The sequence below is a fragment of the Somniosus microcephalus genome, chromosome 26 (genome assembly GCF_052327205.1).
Source record: "Somniosus microcephalus isolate GS21.2 chromosome 26, FLI_Smic_1.0, whole genome shotgun sequence".
Lineage (NCBI taxonomy): Eukaryota > Metazoa > Chordata > Chondrichthyes > Squaliformes > Somniosidae > Somniosus > Somniosus microcephalus.
In genome coordinates, this window is record NC_141012.1 from 53,313,396 (window position 1) to 53,334,423 (window position 21,028).

Consider the following 21,028-nt stretch of genomic DNA (forward strand, 5'->3'; position numbering starts at 1 on the left):
CTCATACACTCTCTTTGCCTCTCTTATTTCCTTTTCCAGTTCTCCTCAAACTTTCTTTATTCAGCTTGATTTTCTACTGTATTATAAACCTGACATTTATCGTAAACCTCCTTTTTCTGTTTCATTTTAATCCCAATATCTTTAGTCACCCAGGCAGCTCTAGCTTTGGATGCCCTTCCTTCCCCCTTCATGGGAATATCTTTAGTCCTGCTTTCCTGGATTAATTTGAAGCTTTATCCGGCGTTTAGCAGATCGATATTTTTCCCACCAACTTGACTTATTTTGTTCATTGCACCATATGACAAGCAGCTGCGAAAGGAGTCAGGCTGCCCTCTGGACTGAGAAACCTCTTCAAAGGTACAACAGGGCTGGCGAGGATTAGGAGGCACATTTGGCAATGTGGGTCTGTGCTGGCCCATGGAATATCCATCTCCTACCCTTCCTAATACACACTCTCCAAGTTGCTGATTTCTCCTCGTTCTAACCCCTTGCAGCCAGGGACTCCCTTTTAAATGGTATTTTGGGTATTTTTCTGTCCAATCTGTTTTGCTACTTAATAATCATTTTCATCCAAGTGACTTTCTTTTCCCAGTTGCGAAAATGATAAAAATGTCAATGAAAAAAAAAAAGGAAGCTTGAAAAGGTCAGGAAGTAACCTTTAAATCTGAAACTATCACAGCTTCAGAGCCACTGTGACCCTTGCAACGACCCTCACTAAGTTATACACTGGAGTCAAATTAAAAAGTAAGTGCCAGTTGTGTACTGTCCCCAGAACCACTGCGCTGCTCGCAGGCAACACTCACCTTGCTGCTGTATTGTTTACAGCAGTGTGGACAGCAGACAGGGAGCGTGGCGATGGTGCCCTTCAGCTGCGTATGTGTGCTCAGCATCGGATCAGGCTCCCCTGGACCTGCGGGTCGCAGTTTGCGGATACTTGGAGGAAGCTCAGCCCCTGGGTGGTTCTTCAGGATGTGGGCTTTACGCTTACTGGCACTCTTGTATACCTATTGCACAAATTCCAAATTAATGCAACAGGTACAACCCAAAATATCCTCAACATTTCTACTGCAGCAAACAACTAGAAGCTTTCACCTTAAGGACCCCATTAAAGTAGTTGCAGTGCAGCAGCTACAAGCTGTGTTACATGTCAAGATCAGTGATCATGTCTCAGTCCGGATGGGACTCATCACTGACCACAGTAACACTTGGATTTGCAGTTTCCGGTTTTAGTTTATATCATCACCGTGAATGTGCGTGAAAAGCAACAGAATAGTCAGAGGAGGTGGAGAATGAAACGCAGTGAAGAAAGCATTAATAAGAACATAAGTAGTAGGGCAGGAGTCAGCCACACGGCCGCTCGAGCCTGCTCCGCCATTCAATATCATGGTTTATCATCAACCTCAACTCCACTTTCCCGCCCGATCCCCATATCCCTCGATTCCGCTAGAGTCCAAAAATCTATCGATCTCAGCCTTGAATATACTCAAAGACTCAGCATTCACAGCCCTCTGGGGTAGAGAATTCCAAAGATTCACAACCCTCTGAGTGAAGAGATTCCTCCTCATCTCAGTCTTAAATGGCCGACCCCTTATCCTGAGACTATGCCCCCTAGTTCTAGACTCTCCAGCCAGGGGAAACAACCTCTCAGCATCTACCCTGTCAATCCCCTTCAGAATCTTGTATGTTTCAATGAGGTCACCTCTCATTCTTCTAAACGCCAGAGAGTATCGGCCCATTCTACACAATCTCTCATCATAGGACAGCCCTCTCACCCCAGGAATCAATCTAGTGAACCTTCGTTGCACCGCCTCCAAGGCAAGTATATCCTTCCTCAGATAAGGAGACCAAAACTGTGCCCAGTACTCCAGGTGTGGTCTCACCAAGGCCCTGTACAATTGGAGCAAGACTTCCTTACTCTCATACTCCAACCCCCTTACAATAAAGGCCAACATGCCATTTGCCTTCCTTATTGCTTGCTGTACCTGCATGCTCGCTTTCTGTGTTTCTTGCACGAGGACACCCAAATCTCTCTGAACACCAACATTTAAAAAGTTTCTCACCATTTAAAAATATTCTGTTTTTCTACTCTTCTTACCAAAGTGAATAACCTCACATTTCCCTACATTATACTCCATCTGCCACCTTACTGCCCACTCACTCAGTCTATCTATATCCCTTTGCAGACTCTGTTCACCTCACAGCTTACTGTCCCACCTAGCTTTGTATCATCAGCAAACTTGGATACATTACACTCGGTCCCTTCATCTAGGTCATTAATATAGATTGTAAATAGCTGAGACCCCAACACTGATCCTTGCGACACCCCACGAGTTACAGCCAGCCAACCTGAAAAAGGTCCGTTTACTCCTACTCTCTGTTTACTGTCCATTAACCAATCCTCTATCCATGCTACTATATTACCCCCAACCCCATGAGCCCTAATCTTGTGTAATAACCTTTTATGTGGCACCTCATCAAATGCCTTTTGGAAATCCAAATATACTGGTTCCCCTTTATCTACCCTGCTAGTTACATCCTCAAAAAAACACGAATAAATTTGTCAAACACGATTTCCCTTTCATTAAACCATGTTGACTCTGCCTAATCATGTTATGATTTTCTAAGTGTCCTGATACCACTTCCTTAACAATGGATTCCAGCATTTTCCCAACAGCTGATGTCAGGCTAACTGGTCTGTAGTTCACTGTTTTTTTATCTCCCTCCTTTCTTGAATGGGCATCAATATAAGGATCAAACTGAACCAGTACAAAAGCAAAATACTGCGGATGCTGGAAATCTGAAATAAAAACAGAAAATGCTGGAAATAATCAGGTCAGACAGCATCTGCGGAGAGAGAAACAGTCAACGTTTCAGGTCGATGACCCTTCATTAGAACGGGAAAAAGTTACAGATGTGACAGATTTTAAGCAAGTGCAGGGGCCGGGAAAGAGGGGAGGGGAGGAAAGGTCTGTGATAGGGTGGGAGGTGGGAGAGATTAAATGACAAAAGGTATGATTGTACAAAGCAAAAGGAGATGGTAATGGGACAGATAAAGAAACAAAAGATGGGTCTAGAAGGTGTAAATGGGAATGGCAGAATCAACAGCTGCCATGTGAAAAAATAGGGGCAGAGATTATGGTTTGAAATTGTTGAACTCGATGTTGAGTCCAGAAGGCTGTTTTTCACATTCCCATTTACTGTTTTTATTTCAAAACTGAACCAGTTTTCAATTCAATCACAGCTTTCAAAAGGGAGTTGGATAAGTACCTGAAGGAAAAAAATTTGCAGGGCCAAGGGGAAAGGGCGGGGGAGTGGAACGAGCTGAAGTGCTCTTGCAGAGAGCCGGCACGGGCTTGACGGGCCGAATGGCCTCCTCCTGTGCTGTAACCATTCTGTGATTCTAAGAACTGAAGTGCTGTTATTGAGGTGAAGAAGTCAAAGGGCCTGGATGGCTGATATTCTAGAATCTCCTCTTCTTATCGTGTCCACGGACAGTCTAGACATAGCCCAGCCAGAACTGGACACATTTTTGCGCCTTGTTGTTGAATTCGGCAAGATCTGCAACAGTGCAGGGTTCTAGAATACAAGCTGGTGATAATTTTACAACATTTTCCCAAACCAGGAATTGGAATGTCACACCCTTTTTCAAAATAAGTCTAAAAACAATAAACTAGGTAACTATTACATCAGTGTGCTTCACATTAGTAGTAGGAAAACTGCTCAACGCCGAATAATGAGCACGTAGGAATGCTGTTAATAGGGAATTGTAAAAGACAGGCAAGCTTGACAATTACATTTTTTGAAGAAATTACTGAGTGGACTTTGACAAGCTAGCATACAATAGACTCGTAGTGAAGATTGAGGTGCCATGATATTGAGTCATAGAACCTTGCAGCAGAGGGAGGCCATTAGAACCTTCGTGCCTGTACCCGCTCTTTGAAAGAGCTCTCCAATTTAGTCCCACACCCCAGCTTTTCCCCTGGAAATGAATCCTGTTCAAATACATGTCCAATTGCCTTTTGAAAGTTCCGATGGAATCTGCTTCCTCCACCCTTTCAGGTCGTGCTTTCCAAATCATAACCAACCTGTGTGTGAAAAAGTTTCACCTTATTTCTGTAGTGTATGTACCTTTAAGAGCGAACTACTTTTACAGCTCCTGTATACTGTAGTACTGGCAGTGACCACACCTGTATATAAGCCTTGAGCATGCCTCTGTACCCCCAGTCTTGAGACTACCCTACTCCAGTAAACACCTGTTGATTGTTAAGTTACAGCCTCCGTGTAGTTATTTGAAAACATCATACTCTCAGAATCACGGATCTAACAATTTCCCCTCTCATTCTTCTGCCAGTTATTTTAAATCTATGACCTCTGGTTACTGACCCACTTGCCAGAGTAAACAGTTTCTCCCTACTTGCTCTATCAAAACCCCTCATAATTTTGAATACCTCTATTAGGTCTCTCCTTGGCCTTCTCTGCTCTAAGGAGAACAATCCCAGCTTCTCCAATCTCTCCACATAACTGAATCTCTCCCTCATCCCTGGTATCATCCTGGCAAATCTCCTCTGTACCCTCTCCAAGGCCTTGACATCCTTCCTAAAGTGTGGTGTCCAGGATTGTACACACTACTCCAGCTGAGGCCTAACCACTGATTTGTAAAGGTTTAGCAAGACTCCCTTGTTTTTGTATTCAATGCCCCTATTTACAAAGCCAAGTATCCCATGCACTTTCATAACCACCTTATCAACTTGCCCTGCCGCCTTCAATGATTTGTGAATGTGTACTCCCAGGTTCCTCTGCTCTTGCACCCCCCCCCTCCACAAAATAGTACCGTTTAGACTATACTGCCTTTCCATGATGTTGCTCCCAAAGTGGAGGAACAACATAGAGAGGCAGTGTCCAGATACTTCACACTTATCCATATTAGATGCATCTGCCATGTGTCTGCTCATTCCACCAGTCTGTCTATGTCCTCCCAAAGTCTGCTACAATCCTGCTCACTGTTTACTATGTTGCCAAGTTTTGTATTGTCCGCAAACTTTGAAATTGTACTCCCCATACCCAAGTCCAGGTCATTTATAGAAAAAAGCAATGGTCCTAATAGTGACCCCTGGGAACCCCACTGCATACTTGAAGGTGAAGCGGTGGCACAGATTAGCAAGATGGAGCTAATGACATGACCCAAGGATTACGACTTGCAATCTAGATGCTTGTTGTAACCACAGAATCTTGGGAATCAATGTTGCTTATGTGAGGATAGGAACAGGAATGACTACCAGCATACTGTAACGAACAATGCATGGGACATTAAAACTTTGCCGGGGGCGGGGGGCCTGGGGCGGTCCTTACCTTGTCACAGGACTGGCAGCAATGTTCCCTCTAAGCTGCGCGGCCACTGTCTGGGGGAACTTTGACTGGTCACACCTGTCCTGTCCTTACCTTGTCACAGTATTGACAGTAGTAGTCCCTGTTCGGTTTAATGATGGGCAATGTTAGCTCTGGCACATCATCTATCCTGATATCCGGGTGCCTTTTTGACAAATGATTCACCTGAAAAACAGAACAAGCCTCATGAGAACAAGCTGCACCTTTATAAGTCTGTGCTCCAGGTATAACCCACTCTGTACACATCATCTTAGGACCAGGTCTAACAATCTGCAATGTATCTTTGCACTAAACAAGCTTTCTCTGGGTAATAGGTTGAAAAATGATTGCCAATATTCTTTCATTTTCTGGATATCATTCTGTTAATTTCACTCTTGGTACCTAATTCCCAAACACCTGTTCCCATTGATCAGTGAGAGCAGGGTGGTAAGCAACATACACCACTGTGCTGCTGGATAAGAACAGGGACACAAATCGGTCAGATCAAGCTGCTCGTCATCTCTGGCCAGCTCCAACTGGATTATGTGCTGATCCCAGGACAGGACTCATGGGTAGTTCATCCCATAATCAAGTGTCCGTGAATACCTCAAGCACCAGAGAGGCCGTGCTGAGCTCGCCAGCATTATAAATTCCATATCAAACCATTTCCGACTGAATGAAAAGGAAAAACTGCAAATGGTGGAAATCTGAAACAGTAAACACTGGCGATAGACAGCAGGTCTGTCAGCACCTGCAGAATCATAGAATAGTACAGCACAGATTGGGGCCATTCGGCTGCTCCGGCTCTTTCGAAGAGCAATCCAGTTAGTCCCACTCCCCCGCTCTTTCCCCATATCCCTGCAATTTTTTTCTCCTTTAAGTATTTATCCAATTCCCCTTTGAAAGATACTATTGAATCTGTTTCAATCAACCTATCAGGCAGTGCATTCCAAATCCTAACCACTCGTTGCGTAAAAAGATTTTTCCTCATGTCGCCTCTGGTTTTTTTGTCACCTTCAATCTGAGCCCTCTGGTTAACGACCCTTCAGCCACTGGAAACAATTACTCTTTATTTACTCTCTCTGAACCCGTCATGATTTTAAACATCTCTATCAAATCTCCTCTTAGCCTTCTCTGCTCTAAGGATAACAATCCCAGCTTCTCCAGTCCACCCACATAACTGAAGTCCCTCATCCCTGGAACCATTCGAGTACCCGCTCCAAAGCCTTCACGTCATTCTGGAAGTGTGGTGCCCAGAACTGGACAAAACACTCCAGCTGGGGCCGAACTGGTGTTTTATATAGTTTTAGCATAACTTCCTGGCTTTTGTACTCTATGCCTATAAAGCCCAGGATCCCCTATGCTTTATTAACTGCTTTGCTAACCTGTCGTGCCACCTTCAAAGATTAGCGCACAAACACCCCCGGGTCTCTCTGTTCTCGCACCCCCTTTAAAATTGTACCATTTAGTTTGTGTTGTCTCTTCTCATTCTTCCTACCAAAATCGATCACCTCACCCTTTTCAGTGTTGAATTTCATCTGCCGTGTGTCCGCCCATTCCGCCAGCCTGTCTGTGTCCTCTTGAAGTCTATGACGATCTTCCTCACTGTTTACTACACTTTCAAGTTTCGTGTTATACGCAAATTTCAAAATTGTGCCCTGTACCCTCAAGGTCACGACATAACTGTATATGAAAAACAGCAGTGGTCCTGGTACTGAACCCTGGGGAACACCACTGTATACCTCCCTCCAGTCTTAAAAACAGCCATTCATCACAACTCTCGGTTTTCTATCCCATAACCAATTTTGTATCCAAGCTGCTACTGTCTCTTTTAGCCCATGGGCTTCAATTTTGCTAACAAGCCTATTATGTGGTACTTTATCAAGCGCCTTTTGAAAGTCCATATACACATCAACCACACTGCCCTCATCCACCCTCTCCGTTACCTTATCAAAAATCTCAATCAAGTTAGTCAAACACGATTTACCCTTAACAAATCCATGCTGGCTCTCCTTTATTAGTCCATACTTGTCGAAGTGGCTGTTATTTTTTCCTGGAATACTATTTCTAAAAGCTTCCCCACCACCGACGCTAAACGGACTGGCCTGTAGTTGCTGGGTTTATCCTTCGACCCTTTTTTGAACAAGGGGACAACATTTGCAATTCTCCAGCCCTCTGGCACCACCCCTGTATTTAAGGAGGATTGGAATATTGTGGCCAGCACCTCTGTAATTAGATCCTTACGTCCCTCAGCAGCCTTGGATGGATCCCATCCGGACCAGATGACTTAAGAACATAAGAAATAAGAGCAAGAGTAGGCCATACGGCCCCTCGAGTCTGCTCCGCCATTCAATATCATGGCTGATCATCGGCCTCAACTCCACTTGCCTGCCCGATCCCCATATCCCTCAATTCCCCTAGAGTCCAAAAATCTATCGATCTCAGCCTTATCCACTTTCAGTACTGCCAGCCTTTCTAGTACCTCCTCTTTATCTATTTTTATTTCATCCAGTGTCCCGACATCCTCCTCATTTACCTTAGCTTTGGCAAAGTCCTCTTCCTTGGTAAACACCGATGCAAAGAACTCATTTAGTTCCTCAGCCATGTCTTCTACCTCCACCAATAAATCTCTATTTTGGTCCCGAATCGGCCCCACCCCTCCTCTGACAACCCTTTTACTGTTAATATAGAAGACCTTTGGATTCCTTTTTATGTTTGCCGCCAATCCACTCTCGTACTGTCTCTTTGCCCCTATTATTTCCTTTCTCACTTCTCTGCACTTTTTATATTTGGACTGATTCTCCCTTGTATTATCAAACTGACATATGCCATATGCCCCTTTTTCTGCTTCATCCGACTCTCTAACTCCTTTGTCACCCAGGGAGCTCTGGCTTTGGTTGCCCTCCCTTTCCCCCTTGTGGGAATGTACCGGGACTGTAACTGAACCATCTTTTTAAAAGACTGCCTATTGCTCCATTACATTTCTGACTGCCAGACTTTGACTCCAATTTAACCGGGCCAGATCGCTCCTCAATTCGCTGAAATTAGCTCTCCTTCAGTAAGTATTTTTATTCTAGATTGCTCCTTGTCCTTCTCTGCAACTAATCTAAACCTTACGATACTATGATCACTATTCCTGTGATGGTCCTCCACTGTGACATTCTCCGATTCTTCTTCGTTGAGCAAGGTTAGGCATCTGGGTGTGTAGCATCAACTGCTTCATTTATACAGAAGCTATGGCTTCAAATATGATGGCAATAAAATTAAACCCAAATTTCTTGTATGATATTGCGGCCTGGACTATTCTAACCACGCAGGGTGATTCACTATCTCCAAAGTCTTTGTGAAGCAGTTTTTACCCCTCTAGAAAATTCTGGCTGCCACCTTAAAAATGTCAGCGGCAATGGTTAGAACTATAGGCCAGTGGAAAGTTCGAGCTCCCTCTGCCTCATGCTTGTCATATGGAAACATCTCAAAGTTTCACAAAATCAATTCAATTGGAGTGCAGCCATTCTGTCCAAGTAACCTCCCACAAACAGCCATGAAATGGGTTAGCACTGAGTCTGTTTTTGGTGGTGTTGGCCTAGATAACTGACGAATCCCTGTTCATCTTCCAATAGCCAATCGGATCTTTAACACCCATGTGACCCACTGGACCAGGCAGGTGGCAGCAGGTTTCAACACTTCACCTGAAGGACGGCACCTTCAACAATGCAGCACTCCTCAGACCCACCTTTCGGGTCTTGTGTTCTGCTGCTAGTTTTCTCAGCAGTGCTGTTTAACATCAGGGCAACCTGATTACAACGGTACAGTTACAACACTGGCCTTTCACCTCTGGGACTGCAGTTCCAATCTAGACTCATGGGATGAAAGTCTCCTCTCTGATTGCTGCAAGGGAATGAAATAAGATGAGTTTGGGCAGTCTCAACCCACTTCCCAACGTCAATGGTCACAACACAAAACCGCCCTTATTTTGACACAAATTGGCCATAGGATGGCTGCGATGAGAGCTGCACACGTGTCAGGCTGGGGTGGAGGCTGAGCAGAGGGAGCGTAAATGGAATGGGGAATGAGCAGGAGAAACACACCAGAGCAGACTTGATGGGCCAAACAGCCTATTTCTGTGCTACAGCATTCTATAATTTACTCGGACTTCAAAATGTACTAAACCTGACTTCAAAACAGCCTGTGCTGACACTGAGATCAGGTGGAAAGTGATAAACCAAAACCCCCCGGATCATATTAACATCTCTCACCTCGATGAGCACAAAATTCACTAAATTAACTCTTGAATAAAAAATCTCCACAGACAGTTGAGAGGAAGGGTCCCGAGACATTGGCTCTTCAAATAAAGATATAGATAGCAACATAGGAAACAATGTGAATAGAGCGCTGGTCCCAAACACTAATCCCTCTCAATCACTCACTCCCTCCCTCAACTATCTATCCAACCCAATTCGTCCATAAATGCTCCTTCATTGTCTGCCTCCCTGGGCAGCTCGTTCCACAGTCTCCATTCTCTGTTTAAAGTGTTAAAACATAAACTGCTTGTGAAACTTCCGCAGTCCGAAGCTCGAACTGGTGTCCTTTGGTTCTACAGTTTGTAGCAATCTCGAACAGATTATTGGAGTTACAGTTATCTACTCCCTTAGAGATCATGAATACCTCAACAATATTTCCTCTGAGCCTTCTCTTCACAGTATATGTTCTCGGGCTCTTCATCCTCTCCTCACAGCTCAGATGCTTTAAGCTTACCATCAGTTTCCAATGCTTGAAAATCATTTCCGAGGTACGACAACCGGAAGTGGACCCAGTACTCGAGGTATGGTCTTACCAGTGCCTTGTACAGGCTCAATATTGGGATTTGGACTCTATTCCTCTGTCTATACATCCTCAGATCCTGTTATCTTCTCTTCCTGTTGCCGCACACTGTGCTGTTGGTTTCAGTGAGGTACTCATCAGTTTCCCTGATAATTACTAGACTATGTTACTGGGCTGGCAACCAGAGGTCGTGAGTTCAGATCCCACCACGGCAAGTTGTGAAAATTAATTCAATAAAACTGCTCATTTCTGGGCTGGCACCAAAAAAAATGATGAAAACTGTTGAACTGTTGTAAAAACCCAACTAGTTCACTCATGTGCTACAGGAAAAGGACCCGCCTCCCGCCTACCCGATCTGGCGCACACGTGACTCCAACCTTTAAATGCCCTCTTAAGTGCCCCCACCTTCTCAGGGCAACTAGGGATGGGCAATAAATGGAACCGTGCCAGCATTATCCACACTCCAAAAAAGTGTCCACTTGCCTTGTGTCAGTAGAATTCCCACCGTTTATTTCCGTTCCCTCCTATCATTCCCTTATATTTGGCCACATTAAATGCCATTTCCCACTCATCAACTCACCATCCCAACCTACCCAGCTCCCTTGGTATTTGTTTCGCTTCTTCCTTATTGTTTGAACTCCCGCCACTCCCAATTTGATGTCATCTGCAAACAGCCAGAATTGTTTCTGTTCCCAGCTCCAAACTGTTTCCTGCACTATAAACAGCAATGGCTCAAACACCGATCCAGCTCCGTTCACAATCACCCTTAGTTTTCTCGACATTGCCCAATTTTCAATCCTCACAGAAGCCTGCTCCTGCTCCATGTCTTCCTACCTTGCTGATTAAACCCTTGGGTGGCACGGCATCAAAACCCTTGGGTGGCACGGCATCAAAACCCTTGGGTGGCACGGCATCAAAACCCTTGGGTGGCACGGCATCAAAACCCTTGGGTGGCACGGCATCAAAACCCTTGGGTGGCACGGCATCAAAACCCTTGCTGAAAGCTGAATACATCACATCCGTGGAACCTCCAGTCAACAAGGTGTATAAGTTCCCCGAAGAACTTGAATAACTTCACTAGGCAGGCTCTCCCTCCCAGAACTCACGCCCACTGCCTCTATCTCCCTTTCTTCGAATACTCACACACACCAAAGGTTAAACTCACTGGTCTGTAGTTTCCTGGGACATCCCTATTCCCTTTTTTAATGATGGTGTTGTGTCAGTTACTTTCCAGTCCTCGGGCACTACTTCTGTTTCTGGACAAACACGGATCAGTATTGGCAGGGGCTGTTTCAGCTAATCACTGGTCAACATCTACATGTCGGGCATGCCCCACACTGCCAATATTTACACAGTAACCACACTAATAAAAATATACTGCAATAAATGACCAGATTCTGCTGTTTGATGCCGAACTGATGCAGCTCTGAGGTCTCGGAGGAACAGTCCCAGCTCTAGTCTCTGAATAAGTTACCAAAGGAGCGAAGTAAGTTACAGTCTGTGCCCAGACAACCAGCCACAACAGGTGAACAGCAGAACATAAGAAATAGGAGCAGGAGTAGGCCACACGGCCCCACGAGCCTGCTCCGCCATTCAATAAGATCATGGCTGATCATCGACCTCAACTCCACTTTCTCGCTCAATCTCGATATCCCTCGATTCCCCTCGAGTCCAAAAATCTATCTATCTCAGCCTTGAATATACTCAAAGATTCAGCATTCACAGCCCTCTGGGGCAGAGAATTCTAAAGATTGACAACCCTCTGAGTGAAGAAATTCCTCCTCATCTCAGTCTTATCCCCCTAGTTCTAGACACTCCAGCCAGGGGAAACAACCTCTCAGTAGCTACCCTGTCAATCCCCTTCAGAATCTTGTATGTTTCAATGAGGTCACCTCTCATTCTTCTAAGTATCGGTCCATTCTACACAATCTCTCATCAGAGGACAGCCCCCTCATCCCAGGAATCAATCTAGTGAACCTTTGTTGCACCGCCTCCAAGGCAAGAATATCCTTCCTTAGATAAGAAGACCAAAACTGTGCAACTGCAGCAAGACTTCCTTACTCTTATACTCCAACCCCCTTGCAATAAAGGCCAACATGCCATTTGCCTTCCTTATTGCTTGCTGTACCTGCATGCTAGCTTTCTGTGTTTCTTGCATGAGGACCCCAAATCTCTCTCAACACCAACATTTGAAAGTTTCTCACCATTTAAAAAATATTCTGCTTTTCTATTTTTCCTACCAAAGTGAATAACCTCACATTTCCCTACATTATATTCCATCTGCCACCTTACTGCCCACTCACTTAGTCTATCTATATCCTTTAGCAGACTCTTTGTGTTCTCCTCACAGCTTACTGTCCCACCTAGCTTTGTATCATCAACAAACTTGGATACATTCCACTCGGTCCCTTCATCTAGGTCATTAATATATTGTAAATAGCTGAGGCCCCAACACTGATCCTTGCGGCACCCCACTAGTTACAGCCTGCCAACCTGAAAAAGACCCGTTTATCCCTACTCTAACTCCTTCTTGAATATATTTAATAAGTTGGCCTCAACTGCCTTCTGTGGTAGAGAATTCCACAGGTTCACCACTCTCTGGGTGAAGAAATTCCTCCTCATCTCTGTCCTAAATGGCTTACCCCTTATCCTTAGATTGTGACCCCTGGTTCTGGACTCCCCCGCCATCGGGAACATCCTTCCTGCATCTAGTCTGTCTGGTCCTGTTAGAATTTTATAAGTTCAATGAGATCCCCTCTCATTCTTCTAAACTCCAGCGAATATTAGCCTAATCGACCCAATCTCTCCTCATACGTCATTCCTGCCATCCCAGGTATCAGTCTGGTGAATCTTCGCTGCACTCTCTCCATGGCAAGAACATCCCTCCTCAAATAATGGATTGCAGAATTTTCCCGACGACTGATGTCAGGCTAACTGGCCTGTAGTTCCGTTTTCTCTCTCCCTCCTTTCTTGAATAGCGGTGTTACATTTGCTACCTTCCAATCCGCTGGGACCATTCCAGAATCTAGGGAATTTTGGAAGATCAAAACCAATGCATCCACTATCTCTTCAGCCACCTCTTTTGGAACCCTTGGTTCCCCACCATTTTTGGTATGCTTTTTGTGTCTTTTACTGTGAAGACAGATACAGAATATTTGTTTAACGTTTCTGCCATTTCCTTATTCCCCATAATAATTTCTCCTGTCTCAGCCTCTAAGGGACCAACATTTACTTTTGCTACTCTCTTCCTTTTTACATACTTGCAGAAGCTCTTACAATCTGTTTTTGTATTTCTTGCTAGTTTTCTCTCATTCTATTTTTTCCCTTATCATCAATTTTTTGGTCATCCTTTGCTGGTTTCTGAAACTTTCCCAATCCTCAGGCTTACTACGATTCTTCGCAGGTGCCAAGTCACACAGCTTCACAGGGCGAAACCTGGACTAACAAGTTCCATTACTGACCAGCATCCCACGCCGCCGGAAGCCCATCATGCAGGCACGGCACTTGAACATGAAGCTCTCGTAGTCCGTGGAAGGGATCTTAGGTTTGAAAGGCTTGGACTTGTGGATGCGGCCGGCATTCTTGGCCTCCCGCTCAGGATTGTGCATCCGCTGCATGTGCTCTTTCAACTTGTCCTTCCTCTATCAACAAAACAGACAGAACACGGATCAACACCTGGGATCAATGCACAGGTGGATGCACAATATTTACTGTGGATCGAATACTTCCCTTGTTTATTGACCGGCAAGTAGTCCCTGGAATTTCACTGTCATAACAGGAAGTAATTGTGGATCAAACAAAAAGGACATTAGTGCTGTACATCGATTTAAGTCAAAGTCAGCAGGGGCACTTCATTCACACCAAGTGTCACAAAAAGGTACTTTTATCGTGTTGAATTTTTCATTTTCATTCTTCATCCTGGAGACAGCAGGTGAGGGGTTAATGGCCCAAGCAGGGAGCCGGTCTGCTCATAGGGACGGAAGAAATAAGTCAAAGCTAAGGGCACTATATCTGAATGAGAGAAGCATTCGCAACAAAATAGATGAATTAATAGCGCAGATAGAAATGACCCTGATAATAAAGGATGGGATAAAGACAGTAGAGAGAAAGGATCTTCGTTCCGAAAATCAAGAAGTAGAATCAGTTTGGATGGAGCGAAGAAACAGCAAGGGGCAGAAAACATTGGTGGGAGTTGTTTACAACTCCTGTTTGGGGGCCTATAATGTAGGGCAGAGTAGAAATCAGAAAATTAGATGCGCATGTAACAAGGGTAACACAGTGATCATGGGGACTTTCATCAACATATAGACTGGGCAAACCAAATTTGCAGTAATAGTGTGGAAGATGAATTCATGCAATGTATGCCAAGATAGCTTTCTGGGCAGCACGGTGGCATAGTAGTTAGCACTGTTGCCTCACAGCGCCAGGGACCCGGGTTCGAATCCGGCCTCGGGTGACTGTGTGTGGAGTTTGCACATTCACAGAATCACAGAATCTACAGTGCAGATAGAGGCCATTTCGGCCCATTGAGCCTGCACCGACACATATCCCACCCTACCCACCGTAACCCCACGTATTTAATCCCCTAACACTAAGGGTCAATTTTATCATAGCCAAATCAACCTAACCTGCACATCTTTGGACTGTGGGAGGAAACCGGAGCACCCGGAGGAAACACACGCAAACACGGGGAGAATGTGCAAACTCCACACAGTCGCCCGAGGCCGGATTTGAACCCAGGTCCCTGGCGCCGTGAGGCAACAGTGCTAACCACTCTCCCTGTGTTTGCGTGGGTTTCCTCCGGGTGCTCCGGTTTCCTCCCACAGTCCAAAGATGTGCGGGTTAGGTTGATTGGCTATGATAAAATTGACCCTTAGTGCTAGGGGGATTAAATACGTGGGGTTATGGGGATAGGGTGGGATATGTGTTCGTGTAGGGACTACGGGGATCGGGTGGGATGTGTGTCGGTGCAGGCTCGATGGGCCGAAATGGCCTCTATCTGCACTGTGGGGTTTCTGTGACTTCTGTGAAAAATCAGTATGTTGAGGAACCAACTAGGGAACAGGCAATTTTAGATTTAGTATTGTGCCATGAGAAAGGGTTCATTAATAGCCTCTTCGGAAGAGTGATCATAATACAGGAATCTTTGGTTTATCCGGAGGTTGTATGTCCGGAAACCTCGATCTAACGGCAGAAATCAGCAGCCGTTTTGGTTAGTTTTTTATTCTTCTCCTAGCATTTTTTTTTTTAATAAAACAGTCAGGCTCTGGAAAGCATCTCCGTAGCTTAGCAACAGCTTCAGAGACGCTTCCAAGGTACGGGCCGAGTGTTTACAAGCTGTTGCTAAGCAACAGTGTTTGTTGTCAGATACGGAGATGAAAACCTCCGTATCCTTCAACATTAGCGCTGGTCTATCCGGAAGTTTTGATAGATCCGCAGCAGCTTGGTCCCGTCGGTGCCGGATATCGCGAAGTTTCCTGTATGATCGAATTTTATACTGAGTTTGAAAGTGATTTAGTTAAATCCAAAACTAGGGTCTTAAATCTAAACAAAACAAACCACATAGGTATAAGGGGTGAGTTAGCTAAGGTAGATTGGGAAACTACATTAAATGGTAGACAAGCAATGGCTGGCATTTAAAGAATTAATACATAATTTACAACAAATATACATTCCTTTAAGGCAGAAAAACCCCACAGGAAAAGTGGTCCAACCGTGGCTAACAAGAGAAGTTAAAGATGGTATTGGATCAAAGTAAGAGACTTATAATGTTGCCAAAAAAGAGTAGTAAGCCTGAGGATTGGGAGGATTTTAGAATTCAGCAAAGGAGGACCAAGAAATTGATAGAGGGAAAACAGAATACGAGAGACATAAAAAGACTGTAAAAGCTTCTATAGGTATGTAAAAAGGCAAAGACGAGCAAAAGTAAATGTGGGTCCCTAACAATTAGACAGAAGAAATTATAATGGGGAATAAAGAAATGGCAGAGAAATTAAACAAATACTTTGTGTCTGTCTTCACAGAAGAAGATGCAAAAAACTTCCCGGAAATAGTGGAGAACCAAGGGTCTAGCGAGAATGAGGAACTGAAAGAAATTAGTATTAGTAAAAAAAATAGTACTGGAGAAATTAATGGGACTGAATGCCGATAAATCCCTTGGACCTGATGGCCTAGATCCTAGGGTTTTGAAAGAGGTGGCTATAGAGATAGTGGATGCATTGGTTGTCATTTTCCAAATTTCAATACATTCTAGAACGATTCCTGCGGATTGGAAGGTAGCAAATGTAACCCCACTATTTAAGGAGGGAAGAGAGAAAACGGGGAACTACAGACCAGTTAACCCGATATCAGTAGTAGGGAAAATGCTAGAATCTATTAAGGACGTGGTAACAGGGCACTTAGAAAATAACAGGATTGGGCAGAGTCAACATGGATTTATGAAAGGGAAATCATGTTTGACAAATATGTTAGAATTTTTTAAGGTTGTAACTAGCTGAATAGAAAAGGGGGAACCAGTGAATGTAGTGTATTTGGATTTTCAGAAGGCATTCAATAAGGTGCCACACAAGGAGGTTATTAAACAAAATTAGGGCTCATGGGCTTGGGGGTAATATACTAGCATGGATTGAGGATTGGTTAACGGACAGAAAACATAGAAGATAGGCGCAGGAGTAGGCCATTCGGCCCCTCGAGCCTGTTCCGCCATTTAATGAGATCATGGCTGATCATCCAAATTCAGTACCCTGTCCCTGCCTTCTCCCCATATCCCTTGATCACTTTAGTCTAAGAAATATATCTAACTCCTTCTTGAATATATTTAATAAGTTGGCCTCAACTGCCTTCTGTGGTAGAGAATTCCACAGGTTCACCACTCTCTGGGTGAAGAAATTCCTCTTCATCTCAGTCCTAAATGGCTTACCCCTTATCCTTAGACTGTGACCCCTGGTTCTGGACTCCCCCGCCATCGGGAACGTCCTTCCTGCATCTAGTCTGTCTAGTCCTATTAGAATTTTATAAGTTTCAATGAGATCCCCTCTCATTCTTCTAAACTCTAGCAAATATAAGCCTAATCGACCCAATCTCTCTTCATACGTCATTCCTGCCATCCCAGGTATCAGTCTGGTGAACCTTCGCTGCACTCCCTCCATGGCAATAACATCCTTCCTCAGATAAGGCGACCAAAACTGCACACAATACTCAAGGTGTGGTCTCACCAAGGCCCTGTACAACTGCAGCAAGACATCCTTGCTCCTGTACTCGAATCCTCTTGCTACGTAGGCCAACATACCATTTGCCTTCTTAACCGCCTGCTGCACCTGCATGCTTACCTTCAGCGACTGGTGCACAAGGACACCCAGGTCTCGTTGCACTTCCCCTTTTCCCAATCTATTGCCGTTCAGATAATAATCTGCCTTCCTGTTTTTGCCACCGAAGTGGTAACCTCGCATTTATCCACATTATACTGCATCTGCCCAATCACCCAACCTGTCCAAATCATACTGGAGTTTCTCGGCATCCTCCTCACAGCACACACGCCCACCCAGCTTTGTGTCGTCTGCAAACTTGGAGATATTACATCCAGTTCCCTCGTCTAGATCATTAATATATATTGTGAATAGCTGGGGTCCTAGCACCGATCCCTGCGGTACCCCACTACAGGAAACTTTGTTATATCCGGCACCGACGGGACCGAGCTGGCGCCGATTTATCAAAACTGCTGGACATACAAAGTTAATGTTGAATGTTTTCATCTCCGTATCTGACAACAAACACTGTTGCTTAGCAACAGCTTGTAAACAGTCGGCCCGTACCTTGGAAGCGTCTCTGTAGCTTAGCAACAGCTTGAGAGAGACTTTCCAGAGCCCAACTGTTGAAAACAAAGCCACGAGAAAAAAAAACCTAACAAAACGGCTCCTGATTTCTGCCGGTAGATCGAGGTTTCCGGACATACAACCTCCGGATAAACCAAAGTTTCCTGTAGTCACTGCCTGCCACTCGGAAAAAGACCTGTTTATTCCAACTCTTCAGAGAGTAGGAATGAACAGGTCATTTTCAGGTTGGCAGGCTGTAACTAGTGGGGTACCGCAAGGATCAGTGCTTGGGCCTCAGCTATTTACAATCTATGTCAATGATTTGGATGAGGGGACCAAATGTAATATATCCAATTTTGCTGCTGATACAAAGCTGGGTGGGAATGTAAGTTGTGAGGAGGATGCAAGGAGGCTTCAAGGGGATATAGACAGGCTAAGTGAGTGGGCAAGAACATGGCAAATGGAATATAATGCGGGCAAATATGAAGTTCTGCGCTTTGGTAGGAAAATAGAAAAGCAGAGTATTTTTTAAATGGTGAGAGAGGGACCTGGGTGTCCTTGTACACGAATCGCTGAAAGTTAACATGCAGGTACAGCAAGCAATTCGGAAAGCAAATGGTATTTTAGCCTTTATTACAAGAGGATTTGAGTATAAGAGTAAAGATGTCTTACTGCAATTATATAGGGCCCTGGTGAGACCACACCTGGAGTATTGTGGACAATTTTGATCCCTTTACCTAAGGAAGGATATACTTGCCATAGAGGGAGTGCAACGAAGGTTCACCAGACTGGTTCCTGGGGTGGGGGGATTGTCCTATGAGGACAGATTGAGTAGACTAGGCCTATATTCTCTAGAGTTTAGAAGAATGAGAGGTGATCTCAGTGAAACATACAAAATTCTTATAGGGCTTGACAGGGTAGATGCTGGGAGAATGTTTCCCCTGGCTGGGGAGTCTAGAACCAGGGGTCACAGTCTCAGAATAAGGGGTCGGCTATTTAGGCCTGAGATGAGGAGAAATTTCTTCACTCAGAGGATGGTGAATCTTTGGAATTCTCTACCCCAGAGGGCGGTGGAGGTTCAGTCATTAAGTATATTAAGATTGATAGATTGTTGAATATTAAGGGAATCAAGGGATATGGGGAGAGTGCAGGAAAGTGGAGATGAGGTAGAAGATCAGCCATGATCTTATTGAATGGCGGAGCAGGCTCAAAGGGCCAAATGGCCTACTCCTGTTCCTATTTCTTATGTTCTATGCTCTTATGAGCCTGTCTGCTCACAGGGACGGGAGCCTGTCTGCTCACGGTCAGCCAAATTCTAGCCCAGTCAGATGGTGCTGAGCAGCCTGACCAGCAGATGGTGCTGAGAACCTGAATTTAAGACAGAGCCACCCTGCAGAAAAGCTCAGCCAACTTTGAAACTGTGGTATGTTTTATTATTTTGGTTATATTTTGTGAGGTCCTATATAAGGCACTATTCTATACGGTATACGGCTCACTTATTGGTTCTATTTAAATAAGTATCAATTTAAGGCCTGGGTCTCTGTCTATTCAAACCATGTGATACATTTCCTACTCGCTCACTGTAATGTAAGGACTCCTGTCACAATCCCTGGGTCCCATTTTCATTTACCCAGATGTCGGGTGGAAAAGCACCGCAAGAGCATAGGAGACAGAGGAATTGATAGCGTAGAGAGAAATTTTCTCCACTGGTGGGGGAGTCTAGGACAAGGACACATAACCTTATAATCAGAGCCAGGCCATTCAAGAGATATTTTAGGAAACATTTCTTCACACAAAGGGTAGAACTCTCTCCCACAAATTACAGTACAGGAGCTGCGAGCTCAATTAATAATTTTAATACAGAGATTAATAGACTTTTGCTAGTCAAGGGTATTAAGGGATATGGAGCCAAGGTGGGTAAATGGAGTTAGGATAGTGATCAACCATGATCTAACTGAATAGTGGCACAGGCTCGAGGGGCTGAATGGCTTCCTGTTCCTATGTCTGCTTACGGGAATGGCTGGTATCAGTGAACATGATGTGTGTAGGTGACCTGAATATTGGAATACAGAGTGGAATTTCTGGGTTTGCCGATGACACCAAACTTGGGGGTGTGGCAAAGAGTGAGGCTGATGCCAGTCGACTGCAGCGAGACATGGACGGGCTAGCAGAGTGGGCAGATTAGTGGCAGATGGAGTTTAATGCAGAGGTGATGCATTTTGCCTGAGGGAACCAGGAGAGGCAGTATACACTTAGTGGCATGGTTTTGTGGGGGTATGCAGGGACAGAGGGACCTGGGAGTCAGTGTGCATGGGTCCCTGGGGGTGGCAGGACATGTTGGGGGTGGTTGGCAGAGCATATGGGATCTTGGGCTTCATAATTAGAGGTATTGAGTATAAAAGTAGAGAAGTTATGATGAACCTTTATAAAGCGCTGGTTAGGCCACAACTGGAGTATTGCGTCCAGTTCTGGTCACCACACTTTAGGAAGGATGTGAAGGCCCTTGAGGGTGCAGAGGAGATTTACTAGAATGGTTCCGGGGATGGGGATCTTAGTTACAAGGACAGGTTGGAGAAGCTGCATTTGTTTTGATTAGAGCAAAGGAGGTTGAGGGGTGATTTGATAGAGGTACAAGATTATGACGGGTTTGGATAGGCTAGACGAGGAAAGGCTGTTCCCACTAGTTGATGGTACAAGGACTAGGGGACACCAATTTAAGGTTTTGGGCAAGAGATACGGGGGATGTGAGGAAAAGCTTTCTTACGCGAGTGGTGAGGACGTGGAACTCGCTGCCGACGGAAGTGGTGGAAGCGGAGACACTCAATGTTTTCAAGGGGAGACTGGATAGGCACTTGAGGGAAATAAACTTGCAGGGCTACGGGGATAGAGCGGGGGAATGGGACTGACTGGATTGCTCTACAGAGAGCCGGCACGGACTCGATGGGCCGAATGGCCTCCTTCTGTGCCGTTATGACTGAGAGAAAAATATTAGTGTGAAAAACCCTAAACTTGACACCTAGATTTATGGCAGT

The 21,028-nt window shown here is 44.9% G+C and overlaps 1 protein-coding gene across 3 annotated transcripts in view; it reads right to left on the reverse strand.

The window, feature by feature from the left end:
- The window catches only part of LOC147100457 (PR domain zinc finger protein 10-like), a 67,045-nt gene extending 53,184 nt beyond the window's left edge, over positions 1-13,861 (reverse strand). The window contains exons 1-3 of one of the 3 annotated variants that reach the window (XM_085968190.1): positions 13,647-13,860; positions 5,440-5,550; positions 804-1,004 (exon numbers count right to left, since the gene is read on the reverse strand). In XM_085968190.1, coding sequence (XP_085824316.1) covers positions 804-1,004; positions 5,440-5,550; positions 13,647-13,802 — 468 coding nt within the window. In that variant the 5' untranslated portion in view covers positions 13,803-13,860. Of the gene's footprint in view, positions 1-803; positions 1,005-5,439; positions 5,551-13,646 lie in introns of all 3 variants that reach the window. The other 2 variants (XM_085968189.1, XM_085968191.1) reach the window with 2 other exon arrangements.
- Between the last annotated feature and the right edge of the window lie 7,167 nt (positions 13,862-21,028).